Genomic DNA, 22,414 nt, shown 5'->3' with positions numbered 1-22,414 from the left:
ATATAAGGAAAATATTCAAACCGATGACCCTATGTTGACAATGGCTAGATATGCTGTATTAATTCAGGAAAGGTCCGACGATTTGTCCACCATTTTTTCCTTCAGATTTTGAAGTAATTTAGTAGACTTGCTCACCAGTCGTTTTCGTTATCCTAACTACAGATTGCATAATTGGAAAGTGAACTTCGACGTACGTGATGCGAAAAAAGTCTTGCCGTACCTTTTTTGATTAATTTACATGCATGTTTCAGCCGAGACGGTTATGATTGCGGCCATGCAGCGGTACGCGGTATACAGATAAGCTCATCTAGGTTTTACTAAAGTAAAACATCTTTGTGATACCCCCACAAACTGAAACAAGAAACCCTCACTCTGATAATCAGCAGCATCATGTGTTCATTATCCTGAATAGACCTATAATAATTGTATATTAACACTAAATTTCCAGGAAGTGAAGAATAAGTTGCTATTGAAATTGCTATCTACTGAAAATAGTAACAGTTCCATTGAAACTTTATGTGTCCAGTTCATAAATCCATCCCAATGTAACATTTCAAACTAATAATGTGTTCAGAGCCATTGGGCAAGCCCACAAGAGGCTTTTACTCATATATTCCGTCGTTTTATCTTTTCTGTTTCTGTTTCGGATCTCATTGTTATTTTGAAGTGTTAGCATGGTACGTGTGAACAATCCTTTTATTCTAGTCTTTTGTTGCCTACAGAAAAGTTGAACGAAGATAACTTCTGTTTTCAGTTTCAGGAGTTATGTTAATTTCTGACATGAAAAATGTGAGATGAGAGGGTTGATGCTAATCTAGACAAAAGAAGTGTCTAAATTTTACGGTCGTAAATTTGCGATAAATTGTACGGCTTCAATTGACTCGCGTTGGGTGTATAGGTACTTCAGCCTAGGCGGGAGTGGCTCGTGAAAATAGCTCAGCGTAGAAATATACATTAATCACAGTAACCAGTGTTGCCAAGAATTATGTATACTTGTTCGTGCAATCGCGCAAAAATCGGTCATGATTATGTAGAGATGAAACGGGGAATTATTTTCGTCCCAAATACACATTAAAACTTGGTAATATGCAACACCAGAGAGTTGCGTTGAAGTGAAACTAATTGGATTTCTTTCATTGGAATTAGTAATCTGATAATTGCTTCAGGCAAAATTGCCAGACTCAAATCTATTTTAAATGTACATTATTTGTCATTCATTGACAAGGTTAAACATGTTAAAGATTGCAAATTGCGAAGTAGGGGAAATGAGAGAGTGGGGATGATGAGACAAGGAGATGATCGGGTGGAGGAGAGGAGTGGAGAGTAGAGCAGGGAGGAGTTTATTCTGTTTATTTTAATTTTTCCACGTTGATCATAGGCCTACTGCTAAAACAGTGAGGGAAGAAGGGTAAAGGAAATACAAGATCTAATATAATTCAGATATCCACATAATTCAAAAGATGATGCAGGTGATAGTTGGGGAGGGGGAGAGACAGACAGACTAGAAAGAGAAGAAAGCGAGAGGAGAAGAGGCAGGGTCCTTTTTTTAAATGTCACATTAATATAGACCAGAATGACATCAAATTAGCGTTTGGACCTAATGTAGGCCTATCCTGCCTAGTTAAATGAGAGACATGAGTAAGATTACCCACTTGAAGCACCAGTGTTGCATATAATTGACTTATACATCCTTTATTGACAGACATAAGTGTGATTGACAGCACCTATTATTACCTCTTGAAATGAGAAGCATGATGCCCCAAACATAACAATGAAGTCAAATTACACACTATCTCACTTAATCCCTTGCGTTTTCGTTTCTGAACAATAGAGCTCCTGAAACAGAAAAGATAAAAAGACCCATTGTATAATCTTGTAGGCCCATCAAATAACCTTACAAATTTCTTTTCTAATTGTTACCTGTATAATAATGTTGGTGTTGACAGAAGGTTGTGTGACATAATACTAAATGACATGGTGTGCACAGGTTTGTGTACAGGTTTTGTCTTTGAAAAAATCATGATACTATGTGTGAATTAAAAGTATCCATTCCCTAGTGATCTTGAAAAATTTTGGAACATTTTTCTTATCCATCATGAAGCTTATTTAGTTCCTACATGAATGTGAAAATATCATTAAATTCCTGTATTGTGTGTTGAAATGGTTGAAAAAGTAAAGATACAGGCACCCTATTTTATAGACGAATCCAACAAGCCAAGTCATGGTCAGGATTTGGTTGGCCATTTTTGGGTCCCCGCTAGCACCAACCTGGTGTTTTGAGCGCCCAATTGTTCAAATAAAAGCAGCCTAACACCTAGAGAAGATGCAAGGACGAGGAGGGTTAATAGAATAATATATACAATAGAGATAATTCCGCAGGTAATCCCGTCGCATCTATTCATACATAGTCCTTTTGTTTCGCAAGTACATCCATTTGTAGCGTTTGATATGACAGGGTTCGATGTTTGATTTCACTGCCAAATGTGTGAAGAATACTTCTAAAAATGAGCATATATAGTATTTCTAAGGTAAAAATGTCTGAATTTTCAATTTTTCTAACTTAGAATACTGTATCTTAAGTCGTTTTGGGGTTAAACATGGATTTATGGCCATTTTTTACTGAAAATGACCAGTTTTAGGTGAAAAAAAAATTCACCATTAATTTTTAATCCCTAATATTTTCTACTATATAAATAAATGTTGTCTTTCTCTGTTATTTTGTATTACCTGATGGTTTATTTGTTCAAATAAAACTGTTTTTAATTGATTTTATTGCTTACTTTGTATACCATACCCGGATAAAGTTGAACTTGAAAGTGAAAAAACAAAGCCCAAAAAAGGTCATTTTCGAGAGATTTGTATCTTAGTTTCACCATAAAATTTGATCTAAAGGGGCTGGAGACCTCATTAACCCCTCATTTTAATGATATGTCAATTTGCCACACACTGATAATAATTTTAACTTCCTTCAAAAAAGAAAAATTGAAGAAAATTGCAAAAATGTTACCCCTACCCCTAAGCGTGAAAAAAATATGGCAAATTGTAAAAAAAATTATTTTGGAAACACTTATGGAGGTATAGCTCTGAAAAGTTGATCGATTGTGCACTCTACCAATCCCCACAATCGATTAGATTTGTGGAATGATGCCATGTATACTTTTTTCAAAATAATTTTTTTTACGACTCAGATTTTGCCCCATTTTGAGGTTCACGCCATTTTTCTGATGTTTCAACCCCTTAAACCCAAAAGTTACACCCATAAAAGTTATTCCAGGAAGAGCAGTCAATGCCTTTCATGTTGTGCCCTTAAATATGTAATTATAAAGGGATGTTATACATGTACAGCAAGTACATGTACATGTATGCTCATGCACATGTACAGTGTCATCTAGTATGGGCAAAGCATGGTTGCTTCTGGTATCCAGCTAAAGTCATTTCCCCAACTGATGTACCTGAACATCTGAGAAGTTCTATCCTGAGAAAACTGAAACAGAATCAAGTAATAGTCAAGTGGTATGGTGAAGAGAACTTTAGTTCTGTACCAGCTCATCACATCAACCACTTATCAGAAAATAAAGTTGATGCAGCCCGTGCCACTAGATCACACAATATTCAGTTGCGCTATCAACAAGCCATTTCTGATGTCAGGGGTGAATAAAGTGCTATGCTTCAGTATAAACATTTTAAGATTGTGTAAAGGTAATCAGTTATACATTAACACTTTACGAACATCATTTCTTTATGAGTTTAGACATCAATAGATTTATTGTCTTGACACCAAACCTGACCGCTATATGTTTACTAAATATATAGGAATACAGGGGCCTCAGTACCAACATCATTTCATTTTCATACATGAGAACAGTGTTTAATCAGTCTTTATAGTTTGTTTAACATATTTATAGATTCAAAACAACTTTAACTGAAGTAATAATGCTCTGTAACTTTTTTTTAAATACAGTTGTGTTCCAAGTAGACTCCCAGGATTGGTTAACATTCTTCGTAAAAACAACATGCGCTTAGAATATCTTTAAAATGGTGATACCCTGTGTATTAAAAACTTCAGAAATGGACTCAGCACAAAATTCTAGTCCAGAAAACATGTATAATGTTATGATAACATGAACTTCATTTTTCCCCCATTTTGGCAGTAAAACCGTACTCAAACCTCGAACCCTGTCATATGGTGTATGAGACCGGCATGGTTGATCAATTTGCATGCTGGAATTGGAAATATTTCCAATGTTTCTATAGATAATTTGTTGGAAAATATTAAGGGATCTAAAATGAGCGCTTATTGCGTTTCGACAGTATTTTTTGAGGGACATGAGAGCACCTCAGACCTATCGAATTGCATTCTGAATACGAAGCATGTCTTTCTGATATCAAATAATTTTCATTTTTTGAAAATCACAATATAATACCAATTTTATGACAAATTATAAAAATTTGATATTTTTCAATTTTTGATATATAACAGTCCTCGAAGTAAATTATATAAATCTAATGATATATTCTTAAAGTGTATGTAGCAGGGAGGAAAAGCCGACAGTCAATTGAAAATTTTGACCTTTCATATTGAAGATATAGATTTTTTTCCCAAAAAGACCTAATTTTTTTTTGTGTTTTGGGAAAAAAAATCCATATCTTCAATACGAAAGGTCAAAATTTTCAATTGATCGTCGGCATTTCATCCCACCTACATACACGTTAAGTATAAATCATCAGATTTATAAAGTTTACTTCGAGTACTGTTAAATATCAAAAATATCAATTTTAATGATTTGCCATAAAATGTGTATTAAATTGCGAATTTCAAAAACCAAAATTACTTGATATCAGAATGACATTCTTCGTATTCAGAATGCAATTCGATATGTCTGATGTGCTCTAATGTCCCAAAATACTGTCCAAACGTTCATACCCCAGCCCTTAAGGGATCTGGAATGAGCGTTTTGAGCGTTTCTACAGTATTTGTTGTGGGACATGAGAACACATCAGACATATCGAATTGCATTCTGAATACGAAGAATGTCTTTCTGATATCAAATAATTTTTTGAAATTCACAATATAATACAAATTTTATGACATATTATTAAAATGTGATATTTTTCACATTTTTGATATATAACAGTTCTTGAAGTAATTTTTATAAATCTAATGATATATTCTTAAAGTGTATGTAGCTGGGACGAAAAGCCGACGATCAATTGAAAATTTTGACCTTACATATTGAAGATATGGATTTTTTTCCCAAAAAGACCTAATTTTTTTTTTGTTTTGGAAAAAAACATCTTCAATACGAAAGGACAAAATTTTCAATTGATCGTCGACTTTTCATCCCACCTACATACACTTTAAGTATAAATCATCAGATTTATAAAGTTTACTTTGATTACTGTTAAATATCAAAAATATCAATTTTTAATGATTCGCCATAAAATGTGTATTACATTGCGAATTTCAAAAAAATCAAAATTATTTGATATCATCAGGAGAAAAAAATCCATATCTTCAATATAAATGGTCAACATTTTCAATTGATCGTCGGCTTTTCCTTCCAGTTACATACACTTTAAGAATATATCATTAGATTTATGAAATTTATTTCGAGGACTGTTATATATCAAAATTTGAAAAATATCAAATTTTAATAATTTGTCATAAAATTTGTATTATATCGTGAATTTCAAAAATGAAAATTATTTGATATCAGAAAGACATGCCTCGTATTCAGAATGCAATTCGATACGTCTGAGGTGCTCTCATGTCCCACAAAAAATACTGTCGAAACGCCATAAACGCTCATTTTAGATCCCTTAAAGACCCCCCAAAAAAAAATTTGTTGTTGTTGTAAATATAGGCCTATAAGTTTATGATTGTTAGCAATTTTTCAGATAATTTTTATGTAATTTTTTTCTGTATTTTCGGTGGTTTCCTGAAACCTGATAATCAAGATATTCTGGTAATTGACAGGCTGAAAGTGACAACAAGTTGGGAAAATTATAATTGGCCATGGGCATGATGGACCTTTGGGATGTTTGGTCATATTTACGCCTGATCTGAAATCTGACTGGATGTCGTGTCGGCCTATGTATGGCATGCATGGCATGGTGACATAGCAAGCACTACAAGCAGGTTGCACTCATCACCTGTGTATCTCTGCAATCATAGATTGAATACAATACCGCTTTTTTCAAAGATACTTATCGTACAGGTGCGAGTGATCAGAATGATATGGTTCAATGCATAGATACCGCGTGTAGTTAATCCGATGTATGTGTGTTTTGCCGAAGGGAACTGTATTGTGTTGTAAACTTTAACATTCTTTTGTCTACCTGTGTTTTCGTGGAAGGTGTAAAACGGGTGATGGAATGCAGTTTAAAATTTCCACCAAGGCCGAATCATTTCACATTTTGGGTGCATTGTAGCCGACAGGGACCCAACTAAAGGCTGCTAGTCAGGTGTAGGAACGCATGAATTTGGATTCGTCTATAGGACTTATAATTAGAGAATTCGGGACAAAATTGTTGAATCATGACATTTTGTTTCTGCTCTTGTAAAAGTACCCAACATTGATTGGGGAAAGGTGGAGGGTTTGGGGCATAGTGAGGAGTTTAAACTCCATGTTAGAATTCAAGATGTTTTGTAAGAGAATTCCATAGTGAATGTGGGGCTGTTTCAAGCTTCAAAAACAGCTTGGGTGATGCAACACAATTTGTCCTGGATTGTAGCTGTTCATGAACACCATCCGGGAAATGACAGAATTACAATCCCAGATTAACTGGGGGAGAACTGTTTTACAATGTTCTCAGCAAAGATTAGGCAGTAAGACTTGTTCACCATCTGCAAATGGAATCATTCTAAATGCATCATCATCATCAATGTCACCAAATGGCTTTGAATTACCTCCTTCCAATGAGAAATCTCAAACTCAAAATGGATCCTTTCTTTCACATACACCAACACCAACAGTTTTTGGAGTAGAAAAAGTGGGTTTGAATTGGTACCTTTTGGCTATCAAACTTTACCCACTTCTGTGCATTTGTTGTTGTTTTTTGTCCCGCTCTTCATATTGTCTAATCTGTATTTTCTGTATTTTACTTGTTTCTCCACATCAAGTTGGTATACATTGCTCTTTTTCTTTCCAGTTATCAGAAGAAAGTAGGCACTCATCAGTGTCAACCCCGTTTGTTGATGTACCCACAGATCAACAATCAGCACCTGGGAACCAGCAAAGTCCCAAACAGAAATCAAATAGTTCATCTGGATCAACTTTGAAAAGACTATCATCATCAGCAGGGGAGCAGCAAAATTGGAAGGTGAAGTGTAAAGACTTATGCACTAATGAATCAGTCAACCATGAAGAAGTGCCAGTTGATGACAGAATCCTCAAAAGTGGTAAGAAAATACTATACTACGAGGGGTATCCAAAAGTTTTTGACATCACCCAGAAGTGAAAGAGCTATAGACCACTTGGCATGTGACGTCATTGCCCGGCAGTATGCGCGCGCATTATGGCTATTTCCATTGTTCTTTGCCCTGCAGTGTCGCGACGCATCGTAGTCTGCTAAGGGCATGTGCATTTTAAATCACCCGCCACATTTCATATATTATAGGAAGCCATTGAACAGTGTAGCGGCTCGTTCGAGCATATCGATAGACGAGTCCCTCGCCTTTGTTGATAAACAGTGATGTCAAGTGGTCTATACCGATGAAATTTTGTCAGTGTAATCACTGGTCCTTATGTACATTATGGTCCAAAAATGGTCTCATAAGTATGTTTACTTTCTTTACATGGGGCACTAGATGGGCAGTAGGCGCATAACCTGCAATATGGTGAAAATTGAGGCACGCATCATGATTAAGTTCCTGCATTTGAAGCGTTAGGCCTACAATGCTCAGAAAATCTATGATGAAATTAAAGCAATCTACGGTGATGATTGCCCATCATATGGCACTATTGCTTTTTGAAAAAGGAATTTCCGAACTGGCCACGTGTCCCTCACAGATGAGCCAAGAAGTGGACGTCCATCACTTACGGATGATGCGGCCACAATGAAAAAACTCAAGAAAGTGGAGGATCTTATCACGAAAAGGTTATGCGCCTACTTCCCATCTAGCGCCACCTGTGAAGAAAGTAAACATACTTATGAGACCATTTTTGGACCATAATGTACATAAGGACCAGTGATTACACTGACAAAATTTCATCGGTATAGCACTTTCACTTCTGTGTGATGTCAAAAACTTTTGGATACCCCCTCGTATATACAAGTATTGGTATATCAAATTTATAAATTTGATGTTGTTCGTGCTGTTACAATATTTCAATGTCTTGTGATTTTAGATTTCAACTTATTGATTATGTTTTGAAAATTTCAAACTGGAGAGAATAAATTTAAGTCTCATCGTTACTCACTTTACAGTAAAAGTTCGCCTAATGGCGCTATGGATTCCCTTGCCATAACTGGAATTGTAGACACAAACTAAAAGTGCCCTATCATAAAAACCCCACCACCAAATAAGGACACATACCTTTAATTCTTGTTGGGATTTTTAGAGGAGGGAGCTTTCTATTTGTACATGAAATTTACCCCAAGGCAAAGGAACCCAGGTGCGCCATTAGGCGAACGTTTACGGTAACCTTATTATTTTAATTATCATAACCATGGTGAAATGTTAGGCCTGAAATATATTTTGTTTTGGTGGTATGAATAAAATCATGGTAGTATGGTGGTTGCCACCCCCCGAAATGGGCTGTGAGGACAATAGCAAATAGTCATTATAGAAGCCATACTCCTCCCTTATTTACCAAATACAAAATTTTAACTCTTGCCGACAACTAAACGCTTGAATTGGGGGTATTTATGTACAAGTACACAGTGGCATGTGCAAAGGAGGGCCATGGCACTCCCCCCACTTTTGTTGGTCATTGGGGAAATCAGTCATTTCCCTGAAATGACTGATTTCGCCTGCACCTTACACTAATAAACAAAAATGAAAGTGAAAAATTATGGTATTTTTCAATATTTTATTCATAACTTATAACCAATTGACCTAAAATATTGTTCAATTTCTATAACATGCCATGCAAACAATGATTTTCTCTTTACTTTTTTGTCTAATATGCACGGTGGTCCTATTTTACATTGTACATTCATACAAAAATACATTTAAAAAGTATTTTCTATCTGCGCTAGGATTATTGGCAGAAGTGTGGATTGTAAGTGTGGATTGTCAGTGTGGATTGTCAGTGTTGCGACAAAAGACTACGAAACCCATTGCAATAACATACGTAGTGCACGCATGTTGTAATAGTACCAAAATTCATGCCGAATTGAAGGGGTCCGCCTGGTTCCCCTATATATGATGTGATCCCGGGGGGTTCTTAGTGGAAAAGAGAGTAGTGGGATGTTCAGCAGATGTTGGGGTGCATTAGTCATTTAGTTTAGATTCGGGCTGCTATATTTTAATTTATTGGTGGCTTTCGTTTACATGAAAATATGGTTTAAAAGGGAAGTTTTTCAGCATTTCTCAATTAATCTGTAGAAACATTAATCCAGAACCAACTATCCTTCTGGAACATTAGCCCTAACCCTAAACCTAATCGAACCTTTAACCAAAACCCTAACTGCAACCCCAACCACGACCCAACATCTCAATTTTGCTATAGTACGTAGGAGACATATACTCACGGAAATCCTTCGCCATTTTATTTGTACGTAACTCGAGGGAGGGAGGGGGGTAAAAAGTTACGTACGCTTTGTACGTAAGTGAAAATGGCGAAAATTATGGACGGCCCCTTAGCCTCTTCCTGCATGAGTGTCAGATCCACTTTCCTGAGAAACTGACTTCCAGTTGTGAGTAGTCTCTTATCCAGTGTTCAAAGATCGGTCATATACATGACTTAGGAAACAATGTGTATATGAATAAGAAGGCCTGTGATGAAAACATTACCTTTAATTTTTATTTGTTACTTTTATTTAGGAGAGAGGAATACCATCAGTGAAATATGTGATAGTTCAATCAGCAAAGCAGTTGAAAGTGCTTGTAAGGTGATTACTTGTGCAGATTTGTACCAGGTTGGGAGAGATCAGGCTAAAATTGATGGTCATCAGGTTAATTTTAATGGACCTGTCACCATTAACAGTGGAGCTAATCAAATATCACAAGATGGTAAGTTGTATGATGATTTAGTCAAGTATCCAAGTAACATGTTGAATTGCAGAACAGTTGGGGGAATGAAGACCCATGCTTCCCTCACTTCTGAAAACTTTTGAAAACCTGCATCACAACTGTTCATACATAGTGGTAATAAAATGAGACAAACAAAACATTGTTAACATCTTTTAAAAGAAGAGTAACACATGATAACAAGTTCCTTAATTTCTATTGCTATAACAGAGAGTGAAGAGAATCAAGCAGCCAAAGATCAAAAAAGTCAAAGAGTCCCTTCTTCAATGGGTAGGTATTGAAATCATTTTATTTGTATGATACACACTGTTTCTCAAATATATAGCTGCAGTTTTAAAATTTAGCTAATTATATGCCACCATTGACTATGATCACAGAGGATATATCCATTATGATTGTGTCAAAATATCTGTGGCTAAAATGAAAGTTGATTGAACTATAAATCATTGATGGAGCAGCATAAGCAAAGGACTTGGAGACCTACTTGGAACTAGGAAGCTCCATAATTTTTGTGTTTGACTTCTAGTACCATTGACTATACACCCGTCCAGATGATGGAAAAAATGTACTGGTATTAGTTGGTATTTTGTGAATCTCATTCTGGTCTATTTGAGAATTTTTGAACTTCAGCAAACCATTATGGGTGAACTGAAAATGCAGGAGGGTTTTTGGTTCTCCCTTCCCCGCTACCTCTGCGTGTCATTTGTGATTGTGATTGGAGAAACCCAAGTTCATATACACTCTTGTAATCATGTAGCCAATCAGAAAAGACACTGAGTATATTAAAGTGTCTAATTGCACTTCATTCGAATATGTGTATGTTGTGTACATGTACAGGATTGATTAATTTATATTTCTTATATTTGCTGACTTCCGTGAAAATGTTGTTAACAAAAAAGCAGAAATCACAGGATTTGTTTGCTTGTATGAATCATTTTCGGGGCGCGTGCATTACAAAATGTAGATGCATCAACATCTCAGCACATGTGCGATGATTTTTCTAAACTAATTTGTGTAATAATTTCTCTCTTCACAAGCAAAGTGTAAAAATTATATAGGGCTATGTTTTACTTTTAATGAACATTTTTGTCGTTTTTGGATAATTTAAAAACAATTATACACAGGCAGCTGGACAAAGTCAGTCAGGCATTCAACTCATAAATATTGAACCCCTCTGCAACTAGGCAAATAAGATTACCCAATCAGCAAAGCAGAGTATTAACCCATTCACCTTCCCTCAAGATCGATCATCATCATCGGCTGCTCATTGTGGTTGATGAAGGCGCAGTTGTTGAGGTTGATGGATACCTCTTTCTCCATCCATCAAGGTACTAGCTTTCATCTCCCATGCCTCAATATTCAAGTCAGCTATCTTCAGATGCAATTCAACATCTCTATACTGAAGTTTCTGCCCACCACATTTTTTCTTTCCTTCTGTAAGCTCACCATATGGCCATACATCACAGCTTTTGGTAATCTGTCATCCTCACGACATGACCGACCCATCACAGGTGGCTCTTTACTAGGATGGCTTCTTTGCTCTCCATTTTGGCTCTTTGGAGCACCTCTCCATTAGAGACTCGGTCCTGCCATGATATACCTATGATACATCAGAAGTGGCGAAGTTAAATGAAAGTTAATTTTTGATATGCCTTCGATAGAGCATGTAAGTCTCAGTAGAATCCAGGAGACAGGGTAGGACAAACATGCAATAAAGCTTTTAGTCGCTAGTCTTATACCATGCTGGGACCTTTTTTTCAGAGGTCTAAAAGTACTGTGACACTCTGAATGTGTCCTGTGATCTCCAAATTGATGGATGTGTCCATCACACTTCCCAGGTAGGAAAAATTGGTGTCAGATTTGACGGGTTCTCCATGTATTGAGATCAGGATCTTGGTGTGGAGTACCAGGGGTAGGTTGGTATACGACCTCTGTTTTGCTGATTTTAATTGTAAGGCCAGATGTTACTGACACAGTCACAAAACAGTCAAACATGTTCTGTAGGTCGTCAATGGATTGAGCCACCAGTGCAGTGTCATCAGCATATAGGAGCTCTTGTGCACAAACTTCTTGAAATATGGACTTGGATGATGCACAGCCTGCCGAACTTGTACACCTCTGAGGAATTCTGTCCATTCCAGGAGCTTTACCATTCTTCATGGACTTGATAGCGTCTTTGATTTCTTGCATGGTTGGCGGCTTTTCCTTTCCATATTTCCTGATAGTTTTACAAGGTTGTCCAAAGTATTTGGTGCAGTACTAAAGGGTCTGTTGAGGAGATCCTGAAAGTGTTTCTGCCATCTGATCTTGATGTCTTCTTGCAGTTTGAAGAATTGTACCTGAATTGTGATTGAATGCCTAGGTCCATTAGACCTCCTTCAAGGGTGTGAAGAAAGCTTGCGAATTATTACTCTCTGCCAACTCTTGGATGGCTTTTGCTTTCTTATTCCATCCACCATTCATCTCTTATCTGATGCAAAGATCCTTGGACATTACTTTTGCACTCCTTAAACTCTCTGCTTTTAGACCAGAGCCCTGTCCTGAGCATTTCATTCCTGGCAACTGTCCTTTCAGGAAGAAGATGGTTTGATTCATTATATTTCTCATAAAACCAATTTGCATTGCGACAGGTTGGTGGTCTAAGCTGCTCGGCCATAACCTCATTGGTTGCCTTACAAGGAGAATGGTATTTTTCATTGATTGTAGATTTGTTTGGCAATTTTAAGCATCTGGTTTTATGGCTAGTGCTCCCTGGAATTTTGTTCTTGTTTCCAAAATATCGATGATCTAACCTTTGCCTTTTTGGGGAACTTATTAGGCTTTGTCTTCCTCCTCATGGGCTTGATATATATATCATCCGTAGAATAAAGCGATCTGTAGAGCAATTGGCATCATTCATAGCTATGTATTTATTTTTTGCATGGATCAATACACTCATGGACACAAATTTGTTTGACATAGTTATAGGTGTAATAAGCAGGTTGCTTAGTTAGCAAGGAAATAAGACACATTCGCTAAAATGAATATGCCTTTTTTATTGTCACATGACAATCAAGACACAGCATTTTGCAGTCGGATTTTAAATTCTCAGAATGGAAGTTTGCATTGTGGGTCTGTATCATGACGTTGAGTGTTGCGTAGATAATTTTGCACTCAGCCCTAATAAACTAACAAAAGACTTAACCATTGTCCATTGTGTGAACCATTTATATGAGATGAGTGCATGTCATAAATGCATTAAAAAGAACTTAGTGAATTTGATGAGAGGCAGCTTTTCTTGAAATTGCAGTGAACATAAGCAACGCACTGAAGGGTCTATTGTTCTATTGTGTCCGATTTGAACGCTGACATATTGGAAAATGTTGCCAATCAATATTCATGAGAGTGTACATTCAACGTCCACTTATAGAAGTGACTTGTGTTTGGCTGGTGTGAAAAACATCTGACTGGGTGTTTTAATTGCATAATGCATAAAGGTTTTGGCATCATTGAATGGCTGCCTAGTGCTGTTATATGCTTAGTTTCTATAATAATATTTATTATTTTCTTTATTCATCCCTTTCTTTTCCTTTCTCTGCACTTATTCTTTCCTATGCTTACACTGTAGCAGTGGCGTAGATTTCTTTTTGACATGGGGGGGGGGATTTTTTTGTAGGTCTACCCGGTATAGTGAATCCAGTACCTGTACCTTATGGTACAAATGCACGCGAATGTTTTTACCAAAGCACTAAAAGAATGGCATTTTTGTGGCTAATATGAGGTTGATACGTTGATTTAGACAGAAACCCATACACAGGGGTCAACATGGGAAGGGGGTGATAGTATGAACCATCCACCCTCTATACGCCTATGAACTTTAGGTACCTGTCACTCCATAAAGGTTTAAAAAAGTATATAAGAAAAATGATAAAGGAAAAAAAGTTTTAAAAAAATCTCTTATTCACAGTGAAACTATATGCAATTTGATAGATTGAAATTCACAATATGCAATTTAATTAGGGGAAGCTATTACAGAGGGAGCATGTAAACTAAATGGAACAGCCATTTCAGAGGGAGTATGTAAATTAAATGGAACAGCTATTTTGGGGGTCATTTCAGAGGGAGTATGTAAATTAAATGGAACAACTATTTTGGGTCCTTTCAGAGGGAGTATGTAAAATAAATGGAACAGCCAATGGTCAATGGGAATGTAATTTAACTGGAATAGCCCAATTGATATCGATATCAATAATTTCTTATTGATGAGAAGATGATAGAGGACGGGTATTGAACTGAAGGCCTATAACTAATAACATCACTGCTCTTCTCCATCTGACTCATTAGCTCAGTTGGCAGAGCATCGGTCCGGTGATCCGAAGGTCCCAGGTTCAAATTCTGGATGGTCAGTGAAATTTTTTCACTGGCTGTCATTTATGTGTGTCTTATTTAACCTTAGGGGTTTTCAACTGAAATTGAAGACCCAAATGAAGCTATTTGGTGGACCATTTTGTCACTGTTATTGTGTAAAATGTTAGTTTGAAAAAAACCTAAAATTTGTGAAAAGATGGCCCAATTGAAGCCATTTGTGGACAAGTTTTGACTTTTATTGTATGAATTATTGCTTTATGTACCCATAGAAGTTGCGCATGCAGGGGGTGTATGAGGGGGATGCGCCCCCTGAGAAGTGAGAAAAGTTTGCAAAATGAAGACATTATTGAAGCCATTTGGTGGACTATTTTTGCACTATTTAATATTGTGTAAAAAAAGTTTGAAAAGGCCGAAAATTTGCAAAGTGACTAGCCCAATTAAAGCCATTCGTGGACAAGTTTTAATCTTTATTGTATAAATTGCCTAGTATTGCTTTACATGTAAACATAAAGTTGCGCATGCAGGGGGGTGTCTGAGGGGGGAGTGAAGTGAGAAACTTTTTCAAAATGAAGACCTAATTGAAGGTGGACCATTTTGGCACTATTATTGTGTAAAATTTTAGTTTGAAGAAAATATCAAATTTGCAAAATGACAGGCCAATTGATGCCACTTTTTTCACTGTTATTGTATGAATTATTTGGTTAAACATCAAGTGGTGGGTGTTAAATACAGAAGCAAAAATGGGCAGTTGTTTAAATACGCAGGGGGTGTCTGAATTTTGCGAAATGAAGGTCCAATTGAAGCCATTTGGTGCATCGTTTTTACACTATATATCATTGCTTTTTAAAACAAAAAAAGGGCCCAAACTCAATTTGTAAAATTTTAAATGTTACACTGACACTTTACAGGCCTTAAGACTTGAGATTCGCAATTAAAGCATGCATGGATCGATGTTGAATTGAAGTCAGTATGGAGTCCATCTTAATAGGCCTACTGACTTTGGTGACAAAATGTTACGGGCCCTGCATATTGGCGGCCCCACCGCAATTTTCACATGCTTTTGGGCAGAGGCCCCGTCTTCAAGCAATGCCTAAAATAATCACAGACCGTATATTTTAGATTGACCCGACTGCGGTTTAGGCATGGGCCTACTTATACCTGCAATTTAATCATTCCCCTTCTCCTTTTCTCCCCTTTCTCTTTTTTTTCTCCTTTTTTCCTCTTTCTCTTCTCTCCTTTACTCTTTTTTTTTTTGGGGGAGGGCCCCCCCTGAATCTGCGCCTGGTACTGTCACATGTCAATGGAAAATGTCCTTACAGTTTTTGTAATATGTTTTTACAGCTAAGAGTACAATGTGGTATAAGGGTAGGATAAAAGATACAATCAGGTTGAAACTTGCAAACTTGAGTGTGGAAAAATTGCAGTAGGATCAAGATGAGGTAGGGTGATGATAGGAGTGTCCCTAATAATAGACAAATCAAGCTACCACTACCAGTGTCTTAGGAAGAATATGGGTTTCCAAAATAAGACATAAATATTATAACTTCCATTCCCCAAGGTAGTCAAGTCAGTACAAACCACACAACATAGCTTCATGCAAGCCAGTGATCTCCTTCCAATACGAACTGCGCAAAATAGTGTAAGATAGGCGGTCTACTTGTTACAAAATGTCTCAAACACATGTTGATGCATACATTTCCAATTGATTTTACTTTCAGAAAGAACACCCTCATTTGAAGACAAAATAGAAGCGGACCTCCCACCAGTAAAATACAATTTGCTATGCTATGATATTTGTGAAGGTCTTACAGATAAACAGTTCAAAAAAATGAAGCGTTCAGTACGAACAGGTAACTTATACAATGTTTTACTGATTTTCAAGATCTTGACCTGGATCGGATAGCAATGTGTGCACAGTATTTTTATGGGACATTAGAGCAACACCTCAAGATATACACTCTGCTCAAAATGTCTGCTCATTTTAATGCTGACATTAGGAGTAAATGACTTTTCTGAGAATTGAAATTAATGGCGAACAACTATATAAAATACTAATTTGGTGGTGTGAAATCTTTAATGATTTAATAAAGATTGATATGATCAAAAGTAATAATATTTAAGTAAACTTTCAGTAGTTATTTGAAACATTTATGGCGAATAAATTGATTGTTGATTGTTTATTTCAGACAACAAAAACGGTGGAATTCCGAATGATGACATAAACTCACCAGAGGACCTTTTGAAATGCATGGAACGTTATGGTTATCTAAGTCAAACAAACACGTGGTTTCTCCAGTACCTATTATATCATGTTGATAATAACCTTCTCTATAAGAAGGTGATTGAGTATTGTGCAAGGCAGTCATCAGACCAGCTCTTCATTTGCAGTGAACCTGAGAAAGCCCGAGGTACGTTTTTATTTTAAAGCAATAATGTGAAATTTTCATTTTCCCTAAAATATTGCTACAGTGCCGCCGAGAGCCATTACGGGCCTCCTTTTTATGGGCCCCCTGAGGCCTCTTTTCTTTTCTTTTATAGGCCCATTAAGGTATGTTTTCTTTATTTTTTACAGGACCCCAGGCCCAGGGGTAACGCACCCCCTTAGCCCCCCCTTGTCGGCAGCACTGCAATGTATTGCTATCGGATGTATGTCCTCTTTTAATTTAGGCTTATTTGATCCAGTGTACATGTGTATCATTGCGTCAAGGTTGATCAGCTGAACATCCCATAGCTTTACACATGGATGTATAATTATGACGTATAAGCTCAATGGCATAATAAATGCATGCATAGTGTATACATCAATGATTCTGTTCTACAAATATTGATACCATGGTTCGATAAGCTCGTATTCCAATTGGTGGTGAATATAAAACCTGAAATCACAAAATGTTTCATTAGGAAATAATATTGGAGAAAACCTCGCATTATTTATCTCTTATGTGGACACAATGGTGGATAGGGGTCCGCATGATAAAGACATTCAATAGGAGACGTTATCAGGCAAATTTGGCATAAAGTATTCAGAATAGACCAAGCCTACCTAGAGAAAGATAAAACATTTTTAGTAGTGGTAGGTGGGGGTGGATTTCTCATGATATACACATCACCCCCAGCGAACAAGATTCGAACGTGTTAGTTCTAAATCAATTTGATTTTTGTTTGAAATTTTTTTCTTTTGCCCCTATGACACTTTAAACACTTATGGCATAAGTTTATTGTCTTTGTCGGGGGGGCTAAACCAACCTGATCAGATTAGTAGGCCAATTATATGACTCAACGGTTCAACTCAGTATCATGTAGAGTATCATGTACATATTTCGCGACAACGCTGTCGAATTCGGTACTACAGATATTCCCACTGATACAAGTTTGGAAAAGAAAATGGTCGAAAATCATTCCCGGTGGGTTCAGTTTGTATTTAAAGGTAGGACGTATGACCGTTCCAGGATTTGAAAATTACCCCTATTTCACGGGAATCAAGGACATTTGCAGCAATTTTACCCCCTATTTTGTGCGAAATCAAGGAAAATTTCCCCCAAATACCTCCCCTATTTTTACCATTTTGAGGACGCATTTTCATTTCACCCCCATATCACGAGGAATCAAGGACATTTTTTCGAAATAAATATCCCTATTTTTACCATTTAAGGACGCTTTTGAATTTGTACCCCTATTTCACGGGGAAATGAGGACAATAACGAAAACTGTAGCGGTAAAACACGGACGAAAGTCCTAGAAATATACCCTATTTTTCATTTAAAGGACAATTTTGCTCCAAAACACCCCTAATTTGGACAATCGCGAACAATTTTGTCCTCGAAAATTCGCATGGACATTTCTTGAAAAGTACCCTAATTGGAACCATCATGCGTACACATTGTCAGTGAAGACTGAACCCACCGGGAAATCATTTTAAAAACTACTCGATGCTATCTCACCTGTGGACTGTGGTTATACAATAGATGATCCTAATTTTAGCTACAAACTATGGGCAATTTTTCAGCACGCTCAAAGAGCATCGATCATTTTAATCTTTCTTCAGGAGAATAATTTTGTCTCAAAGTAGTTCCGAGAAGGGGGTACGGGTTTCACTATGAAAGTCACTATTGAAATAAATGTGCCGGGCCTAAGGAGATACCCTAGGGACAACATGACCATCTTTTCTTTTACATAAAATTATAAAATGAAATCATACACACATTTTGGGTGCCAATTCATACACAATTTGCCTAAGTTTTAAATGGAACTACAGCATATTGCACGACATGCCATTGTAAGGTTATCTTTCAGTACGTTGGGTGCTCAGACAAGAATTTGTGCGCCAGACAGTGTCTGCCGAGGATGAGCGGCTTGAAATTTGTATTTGCAATTAAACGCCCATTATTTTACTTTAAAGCGGGGGGGGGGGGTGTAAGTTGGAACATAATTAATGCAGTGGGAGTCCCTTGAGAACTGGCGCAAATCAGCATGCCTTATTCTGATGTTCAAAATCGTCACCAAGTCTGTGGCCATCAATGCAGATCATATCCTTATCCAGATGCCATCTTCAAACACCAGGTACTACCACCCTAACAAATTTCAGATCATTCCTGCTCGTTTTCAACTCTACCAGTACGCCTTCTTCCCTAGAACAATCACCTGGTGGAATGCCCTCCCCGCTTCAATCCTGACCTCTCCGTCAGTAGAGGCCTTCCGGGGAGCTGTCTCAAGTGCCATGTAAAGGCATGTTCACTTTTTACTCGCACGACGACTGTCATCTTGTAAATAAAGCACCTAGCACATTGGACTTTGCACCGTGCATGAGCATGACTAGTTTCCTTGACACTACATCCTTACTTATGGATCCTGTCGAGTATCGTTGTAGAAGTAGAAGTAGAAGTTAATGTGAACCAGTGTAACATATCAAAGGTTTATTATTAAAATATAATAGATATAATAGACATGGTTGAGATGGGCGCTAGACCACTAAGGACACAAGCGTTTCAAAGTTATTATCTTTTCTTATCCAGCCTTTATTGACAGATACATATGAGTATGAATGACAGCACCTTAGATTATTAATACACAGATTGGAATTTTCCATGCCTGTGCCCTCTAAGCGTACTCGAATTCAGCTGACGCCGGTACAGCGTACAGACCTGGCGACATCGCTTATCTTACACAAGAAGTTTCTTTTGTGTACTGTCGCGCTGTTTGTGCTATTTTTGAGTTTGCTCACACGGTACCTGCCTTAGCGTTGATCCCCTGAGGCAACATGCCATGTTTCCGCGGTATGGACAGCACCCTTAATTACACCCTCCTTTATTCAAATAAGATGCATTAATACTTCAAACTTAAAGGGGGTAACCCTATTGGTTTTGGATATGGATTGTCTTTAAAATTACATAATAATATCAAATATCGCCTCCTTTATGCTGCTTTTGTGAAAAAACGAGAGCATTTTCAGCGTAAATGTGAATAAATAGCCAAATTTGCAATCCAATACCTTGGTATACGTGAATTGCATTCTGGGCAGGCAATGACGAATGCTGACATGCTGTACAATGCCCGGCCCGTATTGAACGGAAAATGTTTTTATTTTCGTACCGTTTCAGAAAAAAAGGAAACAAAATATATTTCCCCTTGCAATATGTACATTTCAAATGAATATAAAAAAGTTTGGGTAAAATGGAGAGGAAAAAAAAACCTTCCGAGACCGGGTTTTGAACCGGTACCTCTCGGTAAAAACAAACGCGCTAGTCAATTGAGCTATTCAGCACACCACGCTTACTCTTGCCGTTTTAATAACTATATCGGCAAACCGTCTCCTCAGCAGTTAGTGTGGTTCGCTTTTTCACAGAATGTGTATGACTTAAAACCAAAGTAGCTGTTGCGGTGACTGATATTTCGTTCATAATTCCTCCCAGAATTCCAAAGTATTTACCATTGTTTACAAACTGGTATACCTGTAAAAACCGCTGTGATTCATGATTTCTCCGGAAATACATCGACTTGGGCGTCAAATTTCAGGATAGTAATGAGAAAAATAGTATCTATTATGTGATACCAAAACCTCATCAACAATGAAAAAAATCGGGGATGATGCTGTCGATCGGGTTACGGACCTTTAACAATGAATTCAAGTTACAGATCAACTTAAATAATCCCTTGCATTTTCTTTTCTGAACAGTAGACTAAGCAAGTTCCTCCTTTGAGTAACTTGGTTTGCAATTTTTCTCTCTTTGGCGATTTCTAATTATTTATTTTAATTTGAAATAAGTTTGTGATTTTTAATTCCATTCTCAGCTGATTTTATCTTTATTTTGCTCAATTAAAATGTCATTTTGGTAAATATGATCAGAAATCAGCTTACTTATGCTTGCCTATGAGAAATCAGCTTGCTTATGCTGGCCCTTTTTTGTCCATGTCCAGCCTTTATTTGTTGATTGTGCATATTTAACCAATTTTTATGCCTCCACCGCGAGGCATACTGTTTTTGCTATGTCCGTCCTTCCGTCCGTCCTTCTGTCCGGATGCTATATCTCGGGCATGGATGGGCGGATTGATTTCAGATTTTCAGGATAGGTGGGTCATGGTCAAAAACTCTGGCTACTTTTTTTTGGTGAGATTCAAGGTCATATACTGAGGTTAAAGGGGTCACACGTTCCTCAAACTTGGTGGGTGGGTGCTTCTTGACCTCAGACAGAACAAGTTTGTATTGGTTAGTGGGTCAAGGTCTCCTGAGGTCATGCAGGGGTCATTTGAGGTCAAATTAGCAAAAATAGTCATATGGCCATGAAACTTGGTAGGTACGGTCAACATTTAGAGCCAAATTTTTGGAAGGTCATTTTGGGGTCATCTGGGGTCACCCAGGGGTCATCTGAGGTCAAATTAGTAAAAACTGTCGTATGGGCATGAAACTTGGTGGGTACAATCAACATTTAGAGCCTAATTTTTGGAAGGTCATTTAGGGGTCATCCAGGGTCACCCAGGGGTCATCTGAGGTCAAATTAGTAAAAACTGTCGTATGTGCATGAAATTTGGTGGGTACAGTTAATATTTAGAGCCAAATTTTTGGAATGTCATTTCGGGGTCATCCGAGGTCATCCAGGGGTCATCTGAGGTCAAATTAATAAAACTGTCGTATGGGCATGAAACTTGGTGCGTACAGTCAACATTTGGAGCAAAATTTTTGGAAGTTCATTTTGGGGTCACCAGGGGTCATCTGAGGTCACATTAGTAAAATCTATCTGATGGGCATGAAACTTGGTGGGTATACGTCAACATTTAGAGCCAAATTTTGGAAGGCCATTTTGGGGTCACCAGGGGTCATCTGAGGTCAAATTGATCAAAACTGTCGTATGGGCAAATTTGGTGGGTACAGTCAACATTTAGGCTTGAAGCTTGTATCAACTTGTGAGTGCCACATCACTCGCTTTGGTGGAGGCATCACGGTCGACGCTGTGCGTCGAAAACCGCGACATCCGAGAACCGCGGTCCATCTAGTTCTATCTATAAAAGTAATTCCTTATTTAGTAGTCAGTGGTGTTTTAATTGACAAATTTAATAAATGATCCTCACTGTGTGAGGCAATGCTGAGTTCAAATCCCGGATCCCGCCTTGGTTCTCTCGTTCCTATATGTTGTCTGGAGGTAATTACACATAGACCTATTATCTGACAAGTATGTCGACATGATCTATGGATATAACTCTCTTTTGTTTTAAAATATTGCTCACCTGAACCATGTTCAGAATGGGACTTAGTAACCACTATTTCTGTCTGTCCGTGTATGTGGATTGTGGAGGGGGTGGGGGTGGGTGTATGTCTGTCCGGGGCTGTATCTGGGGATCCGTAAGACCTACGGGGACGCTACTTGGTGGGAGGAA

At 37.5% G+C, this 22,414-nt stretch overlaps 1 protein-coding gene across 1 annotated transcript in view; it reads left to right on the top strand.

The window, feature by feature from the left end:
• The window catches only part of LOC140170774 (uncharacterized), an 87,576-nt gene that overhangs the window by 11,665 nt on the left and 53,497 nt on the right, over window positions 1-22,414 (top strand). Inside the window, exons 3-7 of the mRNA XM_072193999.1 lie at window positions 7,153-7,402; window positions 9,992-10,180; window positions 10,409-10,468; window positions 16,264-16,395; window positions 16,732-16,953. Coding sequence (XP_072050100.1) covers window positions 7,153-7,402; window positions 9,992-10,180; window positions 10,409-10,468; window positions 16,264-16,395; window positions 16,732-16,953 — 853 coding nt within the window. The remainder of the gene's footprint in view (window positions 1-7,152; window positions 7,403-9,991; window positions 10,181-10,408; window positions 10,469-16,263; window positions 16,396-16,731; window positions 16,954-22,414) is intronic.

The sequence above is a fragment of the Amphiura filiformis genome, chromosome 15 (genome assembly GCF_039555335.1).
Source record: "Amphiura filiformis chromosome 15, Afil_fr2py, whole genome shotgun sequence".
NCBI lineage: Eukaryota > Metazoa > Echinodermata > Ophiuroidea > Amphilepidida > Amphiuridae > Amphiura > Amphiura filiformis.
This window is presented reverse-complemented; position numbering and strand designations above follow the sequence as displayed.